Source organism: Pseudophryne corroboree, chromosome 2 (assembly GCF_028390025.1).
Source record: "Pseudophryne corroboree isolate aPseCor3 chromosome 2, aPseCor3.hap2, whole genome shotgun sequence".
Lineage (NCBI taxonomy): Eukaryota > Metazoa > Chordata > Amphibia > Anura > Myobatrachidae > Pseudophryne > Pseudophryne corroboree.
The window spans coordinates 113,778,157-113,794,255 of record NC_086445.1 but is presented as its reverse complement, the minus strand read 5'-3'; the positions used below and the strand labels follow the sequence as shown (position 1 = coordinate 113,794,255).

Genomic DNA, 16,099 nt, shown 5'->3' with positions numbered 1-16,099 from the left:
GGCTGGGTCCACAGGATTATCCACAGGATAACATTGGGATTCCCAAAGCCATTTTAGTGGTGGGGACGCTCCTGATTGCACAGGAGGACCTTTCGCCCGAAGTCTGCGTCATGAGAGGCAAAAGTATCCAAGGCATAATGTCTGATGAATGTGTTTATGGAAGACCATGTGGCTGCCCTACATATCTGTACTGCTGAAGCACCCTGTTTTGCTGCCCAAGAAGGACCTACCTTACGTGTAGAGTGTGCAGAGACATTAGCCGGAATAGGGAGATCTGCATGAGAACAAGCTTCAGATATTACCATTCGGAGCCATCTCGCCAGCGTCTGTTTACTAGCAGGCCAACCTCTCCTATGGAATCCGTAGAGGATGAAGAGAGAATCTGTTTTCCTGATGGCACTAGTACGATCTATGTAGATTCTTAAAGCCCGGACCACGCCCAGCGACGCTTCTCCCACAGATAGTCCCGATATCTGAAAAGCTGGGACTATAATTTCTTCATTCAGGTGAAACTTTGATACCACCTTTGGAAGACAGCTAGATCTCGTTCTGAGAACTGCTCTGTCTGGAAAAAAACTTAGGAAAGGAGACTTACATGATAATGCTCCTAAATCTGACACTCTTCTGGCTGACGCCATTGCCAGTAAAAAAGAACTTTAACCGTTAACCACTTAAGATCTGCTCTCTCAAGTGGTTCAAACAGAGGACCCTGGAGAAATTTAAGAACTAAATTCAAATCCCAGGGAGCTGCAGGAGGAACAAATGGAGGTTGAATATGTACTACTCCTTGGAAAAACGTACGTACATCCTGTAGGTCAGAAATCTTCTGCTGAAACCATACAGTCAACGCTGAGACTTGCACCCTCAAGGAAGCAACTTTCAACCCTTTATCCAATCCTGCCTGAAGTAAATCCAAAATCCTAGCTACTTTAAAAGATCTCGGATTGTAATTTTTTCCAGTACACCAGTGAATATAGGCTTGCCATATTCTATGATACACACGAGCCGAAGAAGGCTTTCTTGCTCGAAGCATGGTTTGGATTACTTGTTTCGAAAATCCTTTAGCCTCTAAGATAGAGGTTTCAACAGCCACACCGTCAAAGATAGGCGATCCAGAAGACTGTGACAACAAGGACCCTGCATTAACAGATCTGGACGTTGAGGGAGCCGTATCGGTGCTTCCACGGACATTCTCAACAGATCTGTGTACCAATGCCTTCTTGGCCAAGCCGGAGCTACTAGAATGATTGCTCCTTTTGCCTGTTTTATCTTTCTCACTACTCTGGGTAACAGAGATATTGGAGGGAACAGATATGACAGCTGATACCTCTATTCTACTGACAGTGCGTCTACCAGGACCGCTCCTGGGTCCCCTGTTCTTGATCCGTACCTCGGAACCTTGTTGTTTAGACGAGACGCCATAAGGTCTATCTCCGGTAGACCCCATCTGTTCACCAGTGTCTGAAACACTTCTGGGTGTAGTGCCCATTCGGTTTCCTGAATGGTGTGCCGACTGAGAAAATCCGCTTCCCAATTTAGTACACCCGGGACAAATACTGCTGACAATGCCGGGAGATGGAGTTCCGCCCATTTTAGAATGGGAGTTACTTCCTCCATCAGACTCTTGCTGTGAGTTCCTCCTTGATGATTGAGGTATGCTACTGCCGTTGCATTGTCTGAGCGGATCTGGACTGGTCTTCCTTGTAGCTTGTCCTTTGCCTGAACTAGAGCCAAGTAAACGGCCCTTATCTCCAACAGATTTATCGGCAGGCAACTTTCCCTTGCGGTCCATTTTCCCTGGAACCATAGGCTTCCGAGTACCGCCCCCCAGCCTTGCAGGCTGGCATCTGTTGTCAGGACTTGCCACTCTTTTATCCAAAAGGGTCTCCCCTTGTTTAAATGGTCTGTCTGTAGCCACCACGCTAGAGACCTTTTTACCTTTACTGGAATCTTTATCATCCGTTTCTTTATCGTTTGATGATTTCCGTTCCATTTGGTCAAAATGAGATGCTGCAACGGTCTGGAGTGGAATTGCGCATATTCCACCATGTCGAAGGTTGATACCATCAGACCCAACAGTCGCATTGCTGCATGGACTGACATTGTCTGGGCTTGCAACGCTTCCTTAGCCATGACCTGCACCTTGACTATCTTTTTCTCTGGTAAGAGAAATCTCTGTAGGTCTGAATCCAATATGGCCCCCAAATGAACCATCCGCTGTGACGGATTCAGGGACGACTTCTCCCAATTTATGAGCCACCCGTGTCTCTGTAAACAAACTATCGTCTGTTGGAGATGGCTCAACAGTAAATCTTGCGACTGTGCTAAGATTAACAGGTCGTCGAGGTATGGGAATATTCTTATCCCCTGCTTGCGTAGACAAGCTGCCATAACCACCATGATCTTGGTAAACCACCCTAGGTGCTGTAGCTAGCCCGAAAGGCAGAGCTTGGAACTGGAAATGTTCCTGGAGGATGGCAAACCTGAGGTAACACTGATGTGACAGTGCTATAGGCACATGTAGGTAAGCATCCCGTACATCCAGAGATACCATGTAGTCTCCCGGTTCCATAGCCAACATTATGGAGCGTAACGTCTCCATGTGGAACTGCGGGATCCATATGTATTTGTTCAACATTTTCAGATTTAGAATTGGTCGATATGACCCATTTGGTTTCTGGATTAGAAATAGATTGGAGTAATACCCCTGTCCCTTTTGTGATGGAGGTACTGGGACAATCACACCTGACTGCAGTAATTTTTGGACTGCTTCTTGCAGGGCATTGGCCTTCGACTCTATACGAGACGGGCTGGTGCAAAAAAAATCTTTGAGGATGCTGCCTCCTGAATGGGAACCCAGACCCCTGAGATACTACCTTCTGCACCCAGGCATCTGCTGTTGACTGTTGCCATATGTGTGCAAATTGAAGGAGTCAGCCCCCAACCCTGGAATCCTCCAGGCGGAGGCCCGTCTCTTCAGGCTAAGGGTTTCTGTTCAGGTTTGGAAGCTGGCTTTTTGCTAGCCCACTGCTTCCTACCCCTGGATTTAAACTGGGGTTGCTTAGGCTCCTCTTTAGCTTTTGCTTTGCCAGCGAAATGAGCAAAATTTTAAACCCTTGGACTTAGGGTTATAGGTAGCCGGAAATCTGACCTTTTTCGATTCAGCCTCTGATTCTAGGATATCCGATAAAGGTTTTCCAAATAATATATTACCCACAAAAGGCAATGCTTCCAATTCTTTTTTGGATTCCGCATCTGCCTTCCAGGTACGTAGCCAAATTGTTAGACGAGCAACTACTGTCAAGGCTGAAGCTTTAGAAGCAACTGTACCTACATCAATTGCCGCTTCTTCCAAATACTGGGCAGATTGTCTTAAACGGCAAAAACGATCTTCTTACTCCCCAGTAGGAGAAGGGATGCTGTTCTCTAGTTCCTCTATCCATTCGCCCATAGCCTTTGCTACCCAGGCCGAAGCCATAGCAGGTCTTACCACTGCTCCTACTAGAGAAAAAATATTTTTCAAAAGGCTCTCTACCCTTCTGTCTGTGACATCATTCAAAGAGGTAGATGACAGTGGTAAAGCAGATTTATGCACGAGTCGCAGAATATGTGTATCTACTTTTGGAGGAACTTCTCTCTTCAAACAATCCACAGCAGGAAATGGATAATAAGAATCCCATCTTTTAGGAATCTTATACTTTTTACTGGGTGCTGCCCAAGACTCATCCATCATTTCCGTCAACTCATCTGACGCTGGAAATTCAGCTTTCACTGATTTTGTTCGTTTAAATACAGGTGCTTTTGCTTTTAACGCTGTCTTGGCTGGCTCTTCCAAAGAAAGCACAGCCTTCACGGCATTAATAAGTTCAGCTACATCTTCTGAACTAAAGCTCTGCGACTGATCATCATACGGAGTTGATTCTATTGTTTCCTCATCATCATCCGATGTATCATCTTGTGTAGTCTGCCACACAGACGTATCTGTCTTAGTCTTACCTGCCCCTTGGTTGCTTGTAGAGGCTACTGGAACCAAACCATAGGAGGGGAGCTGCATGTATGGGTTCAGAGTGTAACCTAACCCTTAAGGTGGTGCTACCGGAGCTAACCTGTCCGCTATTGAAGACAGAGTCTTTGCGAACATATTCCATGGTGGCTCTGTTGGTGGTTGAACCAACTCCTGTTTTTTACTTCGCTGAAAAGCGAAACAGTTTGTACACAAACCCTCATAAGTGACCAATTGATTCATATCAATTACCCCTGACTTACAAGATAAGCATGTTAGGGCTATAGGAGTGCTTGATAAATTCTCCTCATCACTTTTGCCGCTCACAGACATGGTTATTAACCTGTTATCGACTACACAATTTGTGACTGAAGAACACCCTATATGTCAGTATATAGAGGTGAGATCAATCTGACCACAGTGCACCTGATTTAAGGGTCAGAACAGGACTGACATTACACAGAAAAGTCAGCACACATACTAGCAGTCAGTCACATGTTAAAGCATTAGACATTGTCATATGAGAATACAACCTCCATAATAACTTATACATAAGTAGGAAAATTGTACTTCAGTTTTAACTGGTTCTATTTTCAAGATAACATGCAGAAAACACAGTAATACACAGGTCTCATATGCAATAGGTACTAAAATAAGATTTTACTCACCGGTAAATCTATTTCTCGTAGTCCGTAGTGGATGCTGGGAACTCCGAAAGGACCATGGGGAATAGAGGCACCGCAGGAGACTGGGCACAACTAAAGAAAGCTTTTAGGTCACCTGGTGTGCACTGCCTCCTCCCACTATGACCCTCCTCCAAGCCTCAGTTAGGACACTGTGCCCGGACGAGCTGACATAATAAGGAAGGATTTTGAATCCCGGGTAAGACTCTTACCAGCCACACCAATCACACCGTATAACTCGTGATACTATACCCAGTTTAACAGTATGAAAATAACTGAGCCTCTCAACAGATGGCTCAACAATAACCCTTTAGTTAACAATAACTATGTACAAGTATTGCAGACAATCCGCACTTGGGACGGGCGCCCAGCATCCACTACGGACTACGAGAAATAGATTTACCGGTGAGTAAAATCTTATTTTCTCTGACGTCCTAGTGGATGCTGGGAACTCCGAAAGGACCATGGGGATTATACCAAAAGTCCCAAACGGGCGGGAGAGTGCGGATGACTCTGCAGCACCGAATGAGAGAACTCAAGGTCCTCCTCAGCCAGGGTATCAAATTTGTAGAATTTTGCAAACGTGTTTGCCCCTGACCAAGTAGCAGCTCGGCAAAGTTGTAAAGCCGAGACCCCTCGGGTAGCCGCCCAAGATGAGCCCACCTTCCTTGTGGAATGGGCTTTTACTGATTTAGGATGCGGCAGTCCAGCCGCAGAATGCGCCAGCTGAATTGTGCTACAAATCCAGCGAGCAATAGTCTGCTTAGAAGCAGGAGCACCCATCTTGTTGGGTGCATACAGGATAAATAGCGAGTCAGTTTTCCTGACTCTAGCCGTCCTGGAAACATACATTTTCAAGGCCCCAACTACGTCCAGTAACTTGGAATCCTCCACCACAATAGGTTGGTTCAAGTGAAAAGCTGATACCACCTTAGGGAGAAACTGGGGACGAGTCCTCAATTCCGCCCTATCCATATGGAAAATCAGATAAGGGCTTTTACATGACAAAGCTGCCAATTCTGACACACGCCTGGCTGAAGCAAAGGCCAGTAACATGACCACTTTCCACGTGAGATATTTTAGATCCACGGTTTTAAGTGGCTCAAACCAATGTGATTTTAAGAAACTCAACACCACGTTGAGATCCCAAGGTGCCACTGGAGGCACAAACGGGGGCTGAATATGCAGCACTCCTTTCACAAACGTCTGAACTTCAGGTAGCGAAGCCAGTTCTTTCTGGAAGAAAATCGAGAGAGCAGAGACCTGTACCTGAATGGAGCCTAATTTCAGGCCCATAGTCACTCCCGCTTGTAGGAAATGCAGAAATCGACCTAGTTGAAATTCCTCTGTTGGGGCCTTTTTGGCCTCACACCAAGCAACATATTTCCGCCATATGCGGTGATAATGCTGTACAGTCACATCTTTCCTGGCTTTAATCAGCGTAGGAATGACTTCCTCCGGAATGCCCTTTTCCTTCAGGATCCGGCGTTCAACCGCCATGCCGTCAAACGCAGCCGCGGTAAGTCTTGGAACAGACAGGGCCCCTGCTGCAGCAGGTCCTGTCTGAGCGGCAGAGGCCATGGGTCCTCTGAGATCATCTCTTGAAGTTCCGGGTACCACGCTCGTCTTGGCCAATCCGGAACCACGAGTATTGTTCTTACTCCTCGTTTTCTTATTATTCTCAGTACCCTTGGTATGAGAGGCAGAGGAGGGAACACATAAACTGACTGGTACACCCACGGTGTCACTAGAGCGTCCACAGCTATCGCCTGAGGGTCCCTTGACCTGGCGCAATATCTCTCTAGTTTTTTGTTTAGGCGGGACGCCATCATGTCCACCTGTGGCCGTTCCCATCGATTTACAATCAGCGTGAAGACTTCTGGTTGAAGTCCCCACTCTCCCGGGTGGAGGTCGTGCCTGCTGAGAAAGTCTGCTTCCCAGTTGTCCACTCCCGGAATGAACACTGCTGACAGTGCTAGTACGTGATTTTCCGCCCATCGGAGAATCCTTGTGGCTTCTGCCATTGCCATCCTGCTTCTTGTGCCGCCCTGTCGATTTACATGGGTGACTGCCGTGATGTTGTCTGACTGGATCAGTACCGGCTGGTGTAGAAGCAGGGATTTTGCCTGACTTAGGGCATTGTAAATGGCCCTTAGTTCCAGAATATTTATGTGTAGGGAAGTCTCCTGACTCGACCATAGTCCTTGGAAGTTTCTTCCCTGTGTGACTGCCCCCCAGCCTCGAAGGCTGGCATCCGTGGTCACCAGGACCCAGTCCTGTATGCCGAATCTGCGGCCCTTTAGAAGATGAGCACTCTGCAACCACCACAGCAGAGACACCCTGGTCCTTGGAGACAGGGTTATTAGGCGATGCATCTGAAGATGCGATCCGGACCATTGGTCCAACAGGTCCCACTGAAAGATTCTGGCATGGAACCTGCCGAAAGGAATTGCTTCGTAAGAAGCCACCATCTTTCCCAGGACCCGCGTGCAGTGATGCACCGATACCTGTTTCGGTTTCAGGAGGTCTCTGACTAGAGATGACAGCTCCTTGGCTTTCTCCTCCGGGAGAAACACTTTTTTCTGGACTGTATCCAGAATCATACCCAGGAACAGTAGACGTGTCGTCGGAACCAGCTGTGACTTTGGAATATTCAGAATCCAACCGTGCTGGTGTAGCACCTCCTGAGATAGTGCTACTCCCACCAACAACTGCTCCCTGGACCTCGCCTTTATTAGGAGATCGTCCAAGTACGGGATAATTAAAACTCCCTTTCTTCGAAGGAGTATCATCATTTCCGCCATTACCTTGGTAAACACCCTCGGTGCCGTGGAGAGTCCAAACGGCAGCGTCTGGAATTGGTAATGGCAATCCTGTACCACAAATCTGAGGTACTCCTGGTGAGGATAGTAAATGGGGACATGCAGGTAAGCATCCTTGATGTCCAGGGATACCATGTAATCCCCCTCGTCCAGGCTTGCAATAACCGCCCTGAGCGATTCCATCTTGAACTTGAATTTTTTTATGTATGTGTTCAAGGATTTCAAATTTAAAATGGGTCTCACCGAACCGTCCGGTTTCGGTACCACAGTGTGGAATAGTAACCCCGTCCTTGTTGAAGTAGGGGCACCTTGACTATCACCTGCTGGGAATACAGCTTGTGAATTGCCTCTAGCACAGCCTCCCTGTCTGAGGGAGTTGTCGGCAAGGCAGATTTTAGGAACCGGTGGGGAGGAGACGCCTCGAATTCCAGCTTGTACCCTTGAGATACTATTTGCAGGATCCAGGGATCCACCTGTGAGCGAGCCCACTGATCGCTGAAATTTTGGAGGCGGCCCCCCACCGTACCTGGCTCCGCCTGTGGAGCCCCACCGTCATGCGGCGGACTTGGAAGAAGCGGGGGAGGACTTTTGCTCCTGGGAACCTGCTGTTTGTTGCAGCCTTTTTCCCCTACCTCTGCCTCTGGACAGAAAGGACCCGCCTTTTCCACGCCTGTTTTTCCGAGTCCGAAAGGACTGTACCTGATAAAACGGCGCCTTTTTAGGCTGTGAGGGAACATGGGGTAAAAATGCTGACTTCCCAGCAGTTGCTGTGGAAACTAGGTCCGAGAGACCATCCCCGAATAACTCCTCACCCTTATAAGGCAAAACTTCCATGTGCCTTTTTGAATCTGCATCCCCTGTCCACTGGCGAGTCCATAAGCCTCTCCTAGCAGAAATGGACAATGCACTTATTTTAGATGCCAGCCGGCAGATCTCCCTCTGTGCATCTCTCATGTATAAGACTGAGTCTTTTATATGCTCTATGGTTAGCAGAATAGTGTCCCTGTCAAGGGTGTCAATATTTTCTGACAGGGAATCTGACCACGCAGCGGCAGCACTGCACATCCATGCTGACGCAATAGCTGGTCTAAGTATAATGCCTGAGTGTGTATATACAGACTTCAGGATAGCCTCCTACTTTCTATCAGCAGGTTCCTTGAGGGCGGCCGTATCCGGAGACGGTAGTGCCACCTTTTTAGACAAACGTGTGAGCGCTTTATCCACCCTAGGGGGTGTCTCCCAACGTGACCTATCCTCTGGCGGGAAAGGGAACGCCATTAGTAACTTCTTAGAGATTACCAATCTTTTATCAGGGAAAGCCCACGCTTCTTCACACACTTCATTTAATTCTTCTGATGGGGGAAAAACTACGGGTATTTTTTTCTCCCCAAACATAATACCCTTTTTAGTGGTACCTGGGTTTATAGCAGAAATTTGTAACACCTCTTTCATTGCTTCAATCATGCAACGAATGGCCTTAGTGGACATTAGACTAGACTCATCGTCGTCGACACTGGTGTCAGTATCCGTGTCGACATCTGCGTCTGCCATCTGAGGTAGCGGGCGTTTTAGAGCCTCCGATGGCCTTTGAGACGCCTGGACAGGCACGAGCTGAGAAGCCGGCTGTCCCGCATTTTCGTCAAATTTTTTGTGTAAGGAGTCGACACGTGCACGCAATTCCTTCCATAAGTCCATCCACTCAGGTGTCTGCCCCGCAGGGGGTGACATCCCTTCTATAGGCATCTGCTTCGCCTCCACATCATTATCCTCATCAAACATGTCGACACAGCCGTACCGACACACCGCACACACACAGGGAATGCTCTAACAGAGGACAGGACCCACAAAAGCCCTTTGGGGAGACAGAGTGAGAGTATGCCAGCACACACCAGAGCGCTATATAATGTAGGGACTAACTGAATTATGTCCCCTATAGCTGCTGTTATATATACTGCGCCTAAATTTAGTGCCCCTCCTCTCTTTTTTACCCTTTTCTGTAGTGTAGACTGCAGGGGAGAGCCAGGGAGCTTCCTTCCAGCGGAGCTGTGAGGGAGAAATGGCGCCAGTGTGCTGAAGGAGATAGCTCCGCCCCTTTTTCGCTGACTATTCTCCCGCTTTTTTATGGATTCTGGCAGGGGTAATTATCACATATATAGCCTCAAGGGCTATATATTGTGGTATTTTTGCCAGCCAAGGTGTTTTTATTGCTGCTCAGGGCGCCCCCCCCTAGCGCCCTGCACCCTCAGTGACCGGAGTGTGAAGTGTGTATGAGTAGCAATGGCGCACAGCTGCAGTGCTGTGCGCTACCTTGGTGAAGACGGATGTCTTCTGCCGCCGATTTTCCGGACCTCTTCTTGCTTCTGGCTCTGTAAGGGGGACGGCGGCGCGGCTCCGGGACCGAACACCACGGCCAGTTCCATGCGGTCGATCCCTCTGGAGCTAATGGTGTCCAGTAGCCTAAGAAGCCCAAGCTAGCTGCAAGCAGGTAGGTTCGCTTCTTCTCCCCTTAGTCCCTCGCTGCAGTGAGCCTGTTGCCAGCAGGTCTCACTGTAAAATAAAAAACCTAATTATATACTTTCTTTCTAGAAGCTCAGGAGAGCCCCTAGTGTGCATCCAACCTCGGCCGGGCACAAAATCTAACTGAGGCTTGGAGGAGGGTCATAGTGGGAGGAGCCAGTGCACACCAGGTGACCTAAAAGCTTTCTTTAGTTGTGCCCAGTCTCCTGCGGTGCCGCTATTCCCCATGGTCCTTTCGGAGTTCCCAGCATCCACTAGGACGTCAGAGAAAAATTAACAATGCATACTAAGAAGTAGAGAGAATTTCTAGTACTGTATACCCTGGCTCCAGAGAGCGGGATACAGGGAGACTCACCACACTTCCATATCCAAGCAAATACGCTCGTAAGACGCTGAGTGGATTCAGACGCTACTGGTGTACACTGCCGCTCTTGATAACGGACACGGACGCTCACCAACGGACACGGACGCTGAGCGACTTCCACGTGTATGCAGACGCTAAGGCCTGCGACTCGGTCTGGGCGGGTTTATATCCAGTGTACACAACCGCAGCGTCTAAGCTGCGACCGAGTACCCTCGTGGTAGCGTCTGAGCCGGAAGTGAGGTCATTCAGTTCATGAAACGAGAGACACACGGGAACTGGCCATGAACTCGGAGGAGGGGCGGCCAGGAGAGTGTCTGAATCCCCCTGTTGACTTAAACTCCCAGGATCGCGGCCTCTACCTAGGTCCTGGCGCCTATGATCCCCGGAGCGTAGCGCTGTCACACTCGAGATGTTCGGCGCATCAACACACTGTTTGTAGTCTCCACCAAATCAGTGTAGCTGTGTCCTGACCCCTCTAGTAAGAGGAAGTCCATAGACTCACCGTCTCCCCATGCTCCGGCCACAGCCTGGTAACGTCTGCTGGACCTGCTAGAACATCCGACACAGACGCCCGTCGAGACAGCACTGATACCCGAAGGTAAGCGTTGTTGCGACCCGGTGGGGAGTTGTTGGAGCGACTCTTTCTAATATGCGTTTACGACGCTGTTAAGAGAAGTCGCTCTAAAAAACATTATAGTAAGTCTATAAAAAAAAAGTAATGAAAACTTGAGGCTGCTCTCATAGCAGCCCTGTGACCATGCGGCTTCCTGCCGCACCAAGCAAAAAACTGATCTGACTGAGTCAGTGGGCGGGACTATATAGTGGAGGCCCCAATGCATCCTGGGAGGCCAGAAAGCTCGTGACCGTGCTGGTGCCATTTTCGCTGTCGCTCGACAATATCCCAATGTTATCTTGTGGATAATCCTGTGGACCCAGCCAGAGAAATCCAAGATTTGATAGAGGAAAACCACTCAGGTTCCCTTGCTGGAATCTGTGCTAAACCAGTGCTATCCTGATTACATGGAATGGGATCATCCTGGGAGGACATATCCTCTGCAGCATATGACACAGTGTCCCTGGACATAGCTAAAGGAGATCACAAAACACTCCACACACACACACACACACACACACACACACACACACACACACACACACACACACACACACACACACACACACACACACACAGGGGAGGGCTGACAGTGTCCCCCCCCCCCCAAGAACTGCAAGAGAGACACAGAGATCGGAGCCATCCCACACACAGCGCTTATAACCAAAGGGAGATCACTTGTCAGCGCTGACTGTGCACCTTAATAGGATACACAGTCGTATTGCAGCCTCCCCCTCCTTCTACAACCCCCTGGTACCAAGAGAGATTGCTGGAGTTGCTGTGGAGAGACCTTCTTTCTCCTGATCAGCGCTGTGCAGGCAGGAAAATGGCGCTGAACGCTGCTGGGTCCGCTCTGAGGAGAAGCTCTGCCCCCAAAATGGCGCTGCCTTCCCGCTCTTCATCTGATTATATTGGCCTGAGGATTGATGCTGGCTGAGATCCTGGGACTCCGACAGGCTTTGTGACCAGTGTAGGGTGTAAGCGCTGGCCCAGGGCGCCCCTTAGCGCGCCACACTATGTACTGCTGAGCCGTCCTGGAGCGCAGTTAATACTGCGCTCCTACCCTGCTGCCGCCATCTTCACACCGGCCCCCCGCTTGCTAGGGGGGTCGGTGACTTACTCGCCACAATCTTCTGCTCTGTAAGGGGTTGGCGGCATGCTGCTGGGGTGAGCGATCCCTTGTGGCGGGGAACAATCTATCCCCTCAGGAGCTCAGTGTACTGTCAGCGGAGTAAGTGGCTCAGACCTCGCAGGGCGGACACTACTCCCCCCCTTAGTCCCTCGTTGCAGGCAGCCTGTAAAATAAAAAACTCTAAAATAATTTTTTTTCTAGAAAAGCTCTGGAGAGCTCCCCTAGCTGTGACAGGCTCCTCCGGGTACATTTTCTAAACTGAATCTGGTAGGAGGGGCATAGAGGAAGGAGCCAGCCCACACTCTCAAACTCTTAAAGTGCCAATGGCTCCTGGTGGACCCATCTATACCCTTGGTACTAATGTGGACCCCAGCATCCTCTAGGACGTAAGAGAAATTTAATTTACATTTTAAAATTAGAATAATCAGGTTTAAAAAGCTGTTTTTACAGGATTTTCAGGAAAAATATATTAGCCAATTAAGTGGTTAAAGCAAACCTACTGTATATAAAAAAATTCTAGCACACAATGGCTTTACTCTTTGCTAGAAATATACATAAAGATGAGAACACATAGTAACTGGTCTGTGCAATAGTGGTTTTAACATGTTAAAGCAAGCATGTTACCCAAAGATTCCTGGATCACATATATTGTTCCATCTTCAGCTACATAAGTAACTTTAGCCGAAAAGGTTTTCTCCTCTGGTAAAAGCGGAGGACGGTAAGGCTCATCAATAATTGGTTCCACCATAGGCTCATCAGATACTGGAATAATTTCTTCCTTATTGGTTACTGTATCTGAATCGTACTCGGGTTTTGAAGTAACTTTTTGTACTAAAGCTTCTTCTTTGACAGGCAACTTTGTTTCATTAACCTCCATCAGGGAATCAAGTTTTTTGAGCCTGTGAAGAGTGTGGCACCATGTAAAGTATAAAGTAACATTACCAAAATGTAGTATTAAATATAAACATTGGATAATAACTTCACACTGGAATACAAATCCATAGCATTTTGTAACTAGACATGTAGTATTGTGAACAAAGGATGAGGTAGTAAAGGCGACCGCTGGTGTCAATCAAATGCAGAGAATAGGCAGTTGCATAAATTTTTTTAACATTTATTTAAACTGTGGTGCACTAAAACAAAATAGAGTAAAAAGGTGGAAGTTTATATAGTAAAAGTAATATAATATGCACAGGGGGTAAATAAAATGCTTAAAAAATTACAATTGACATAAAAAATGGTACATGGGACATAAAAACATATGGGATTAAAAAGAGTCGAAAAAAGATTCAAAAAAGGAGTAAAAGATCTTAACTTAGTAGTTGAGGTTTAGATCAAAGCAGCACCCAACGCGTTTCGTCCTGTCTGGACTTCATCAAGGGGTAACTTCCCCCTATTTACTCTATTTTGTTTTAGTGCACCACAGTTTAAATAAATTTTAAATTTTTTATGCAACTGCCTATTCTCTGCATTTGATTGACACCAGCGGTCGCCTTTACTACCTCATCCTTTGTTCACATGTGTTCACCATAGGCACTTATACCAGTGCCTAATTCTATTTGAGGTAACAGGCTGACACCCCAAATATAGAGGGGAGTGTCCAATAGGCAGACATCTCTAATATATATATTTTTCTAATGATCTCACTGTGGGTATTCCATTACTAGTGTTGATATTTTGAATACTGCATCTGTGGCGCTGATATCTTCCCTGGTACACAGACATGTAGTATTGTTTACATTATATCCCCAGGTTCCTTCTTAGCCCACGGAGGAAAGATGTCACCCAATCTATGTGATACTAAAGCATGTTGTATCAGTAACATAGTAACTAAGGTTGAAAAAAGACAATTGTCCATCAAGTTCAACCTATTTCTGGTCTCCTATGCAGTCTTATGTTAGAACTAGTTATATTAACTATAATGCGTGCCTACGCACCATAACCCTGGATATCTTTATCCAATAGGAATTTATCTAACCCATTCTTAAAGGTGTTGACTGAATCCGTTGTTACTACTCTCTCAGGCAGGAATTCCAAACACGTATTGTCCTTACTGTGAAAAAACCTTTTCGCCTCAATGTGCGGAAACTCCTCTCCTCTAACCTAAGCGAGTGACCACGTGTCCTCTGTGCTGATCTTATAGAAATGTGTGTGAGTGTGGGTGACATACATGGATGCCAAACCTACATAACAATGAGACCATTGGAAATATCTTTCTTCCCATTAATGCTTTGTACACATGGAAGTCTTGCAATTTAAAAAATATATATATGGGATTTTGGTACTTACCGATACAGTAAATCCTTTTCTCTGAAGTCACAGGGAACACTGGAATATAGACAGGTGGCTATACTGTATATCAGATCTGAATCACCCCCAGAGGCAGGTGAACAGCTTTGAGCAGGCATCCAGTGTCCCCTGTGGCTTCAGAGAAAAGGATTTATCGGTAAGTACCAAAATCCCATTTTCTCAGCAAGCCACTAGGGGACACTAGAACATGCTGACACTGGGAACGTCCCAAAGTTTCCCCCTGGGCAGGATTTAGCTGAGGTACCTGCAACACAAGGCGGCCAAAACTGAAAGAAGCCGCAAACGTGTAAAACTTAACAAAAACATGAATTTGAGACCAAGTTGCCACCTGGCAGAGTTGAGTCGTGGTGGGTTCATGACTAGCACAGCCCACGATGCCCCTACAAAACGTGTGGAGTGAGCAGAAATGGACATTGGCAGCCGTTGAGCCTTTTGAAGATAGGCCTGATGAACAGTCATGCGAATCCATTGCGCCAAAGTCTGCTTTGCAGCCGGCCATGGCCACCCATGGCGGGGTGAATCATAAAGAACAAATAAAGCATCAGACTTCCGTAAGGGCGCTGTTCGGGCCACATAAGTCATCAGTGGAAGAAAAGACAAATGTGACTTCATTCAGCTGTATCTTCGTAGAAGATGAGGTAAGGTGGTTTGCAGGACAAAGCCCTCAACTCGGAAACCCTCTGAGCAGAAGCCAATGCCAGTAAAAAACAAAAAAATCATCTTCCATATTAGGTATTTGAGGTCTACCTCCTCCAGAGGCTCAAAGAAACTAGACTGGAGGAAAGCAAGTACAAGATTCAAGTCCCAAGGTACCGCAGGCGCCACAAACGGAGGCTGTATCCTTAGAACTTCTTGCAAGAAGGTCTGAACTTCCGGAAGATGTGCCAATCTAAGCTAGAAGCAGATTGACAATACAGAAACTTGAACCTTCAGAGTTCCCAGATGGAGTCCGGTATCCAACCGTGCTTGAAGCAAAAGCAGAAATCAGGACAGTCAAAAGGAACCAGTCAGGAAAAATGTGACGTTCACACCAAGCCACATAAGAACACCTTATGCAATGGTAATGGGCTGCTGTAACTGGTTTTCTAGCCCGCAACATTGTGGGAATAACAACATTCGGAATCCCATGACGGTTCAAGATGGTGGCCTCAATAGCCAAGCCGTTAAATGCAGTCACGGGAAATCAGGGTGAACGAAAGGACCCTGTTGTAACAGATCCCGATGTACAGACAGTATCCATGGATAGTATCATGGACAGTATCACCAGAAGAGAGCGCAGGTCGGTAAAACCAAGCCCTCCGAGGCCAATCTGGTGCCACTAGAATCATCGTGGCCAATTCTCTCTTGATCTTCTCGAAGCAGCAGCGGAAATGGTGGAAACAGGGAGACGAGGTCGTTCAGCCAAGGAACCGTTAGAGCGTCCATCGCTTCTGCCTGAGGATCCCATGTTCTGGACCCGTACCGAGAAAGTTGATGAGTCAGTCTGGACGCTATGAGGTGCATCTGTGGGCAACCCCACCGTCGCACTAATGCTTCGAAAACTTCTTGGTGTAGAGCCCAGTCTCGCGGATGAAGATCCTGGCATCAGAGGTAGTCGTCTTTCCAGTTGTCCACACCCGGAATAAAAGAATGGTGCGTTCGCCCAAACGTAGAAT

General features: G+C 47.5%; 1 protein-coding gene across 4 annotated transcripts in view; it reads right to left on the bottom strand.

The window, feature by feature from the left end:
* RNF17 (ring finger protein 17) overlaps positions 1-16,099 on the bottom strand; it is a 1,464,292-nt gene that overhangs the window by 228,363 nt on the left and 1,219,830 nt on the right. For all 4 annotated transcript variants that reach the window (XM_063951617.1, XM_063951615.1, XM_063951616.1 and 1 more), the window contains one exon: positions 12,759-13,033. In XM_063951617.1, coding sequence (XP_063807687.1) covers positions 12,759-13,033 — 275 coding nt within the window. The remainder of the gene's footprint in view (positions 1-12,758; positions 13,034-16,099) is intronic.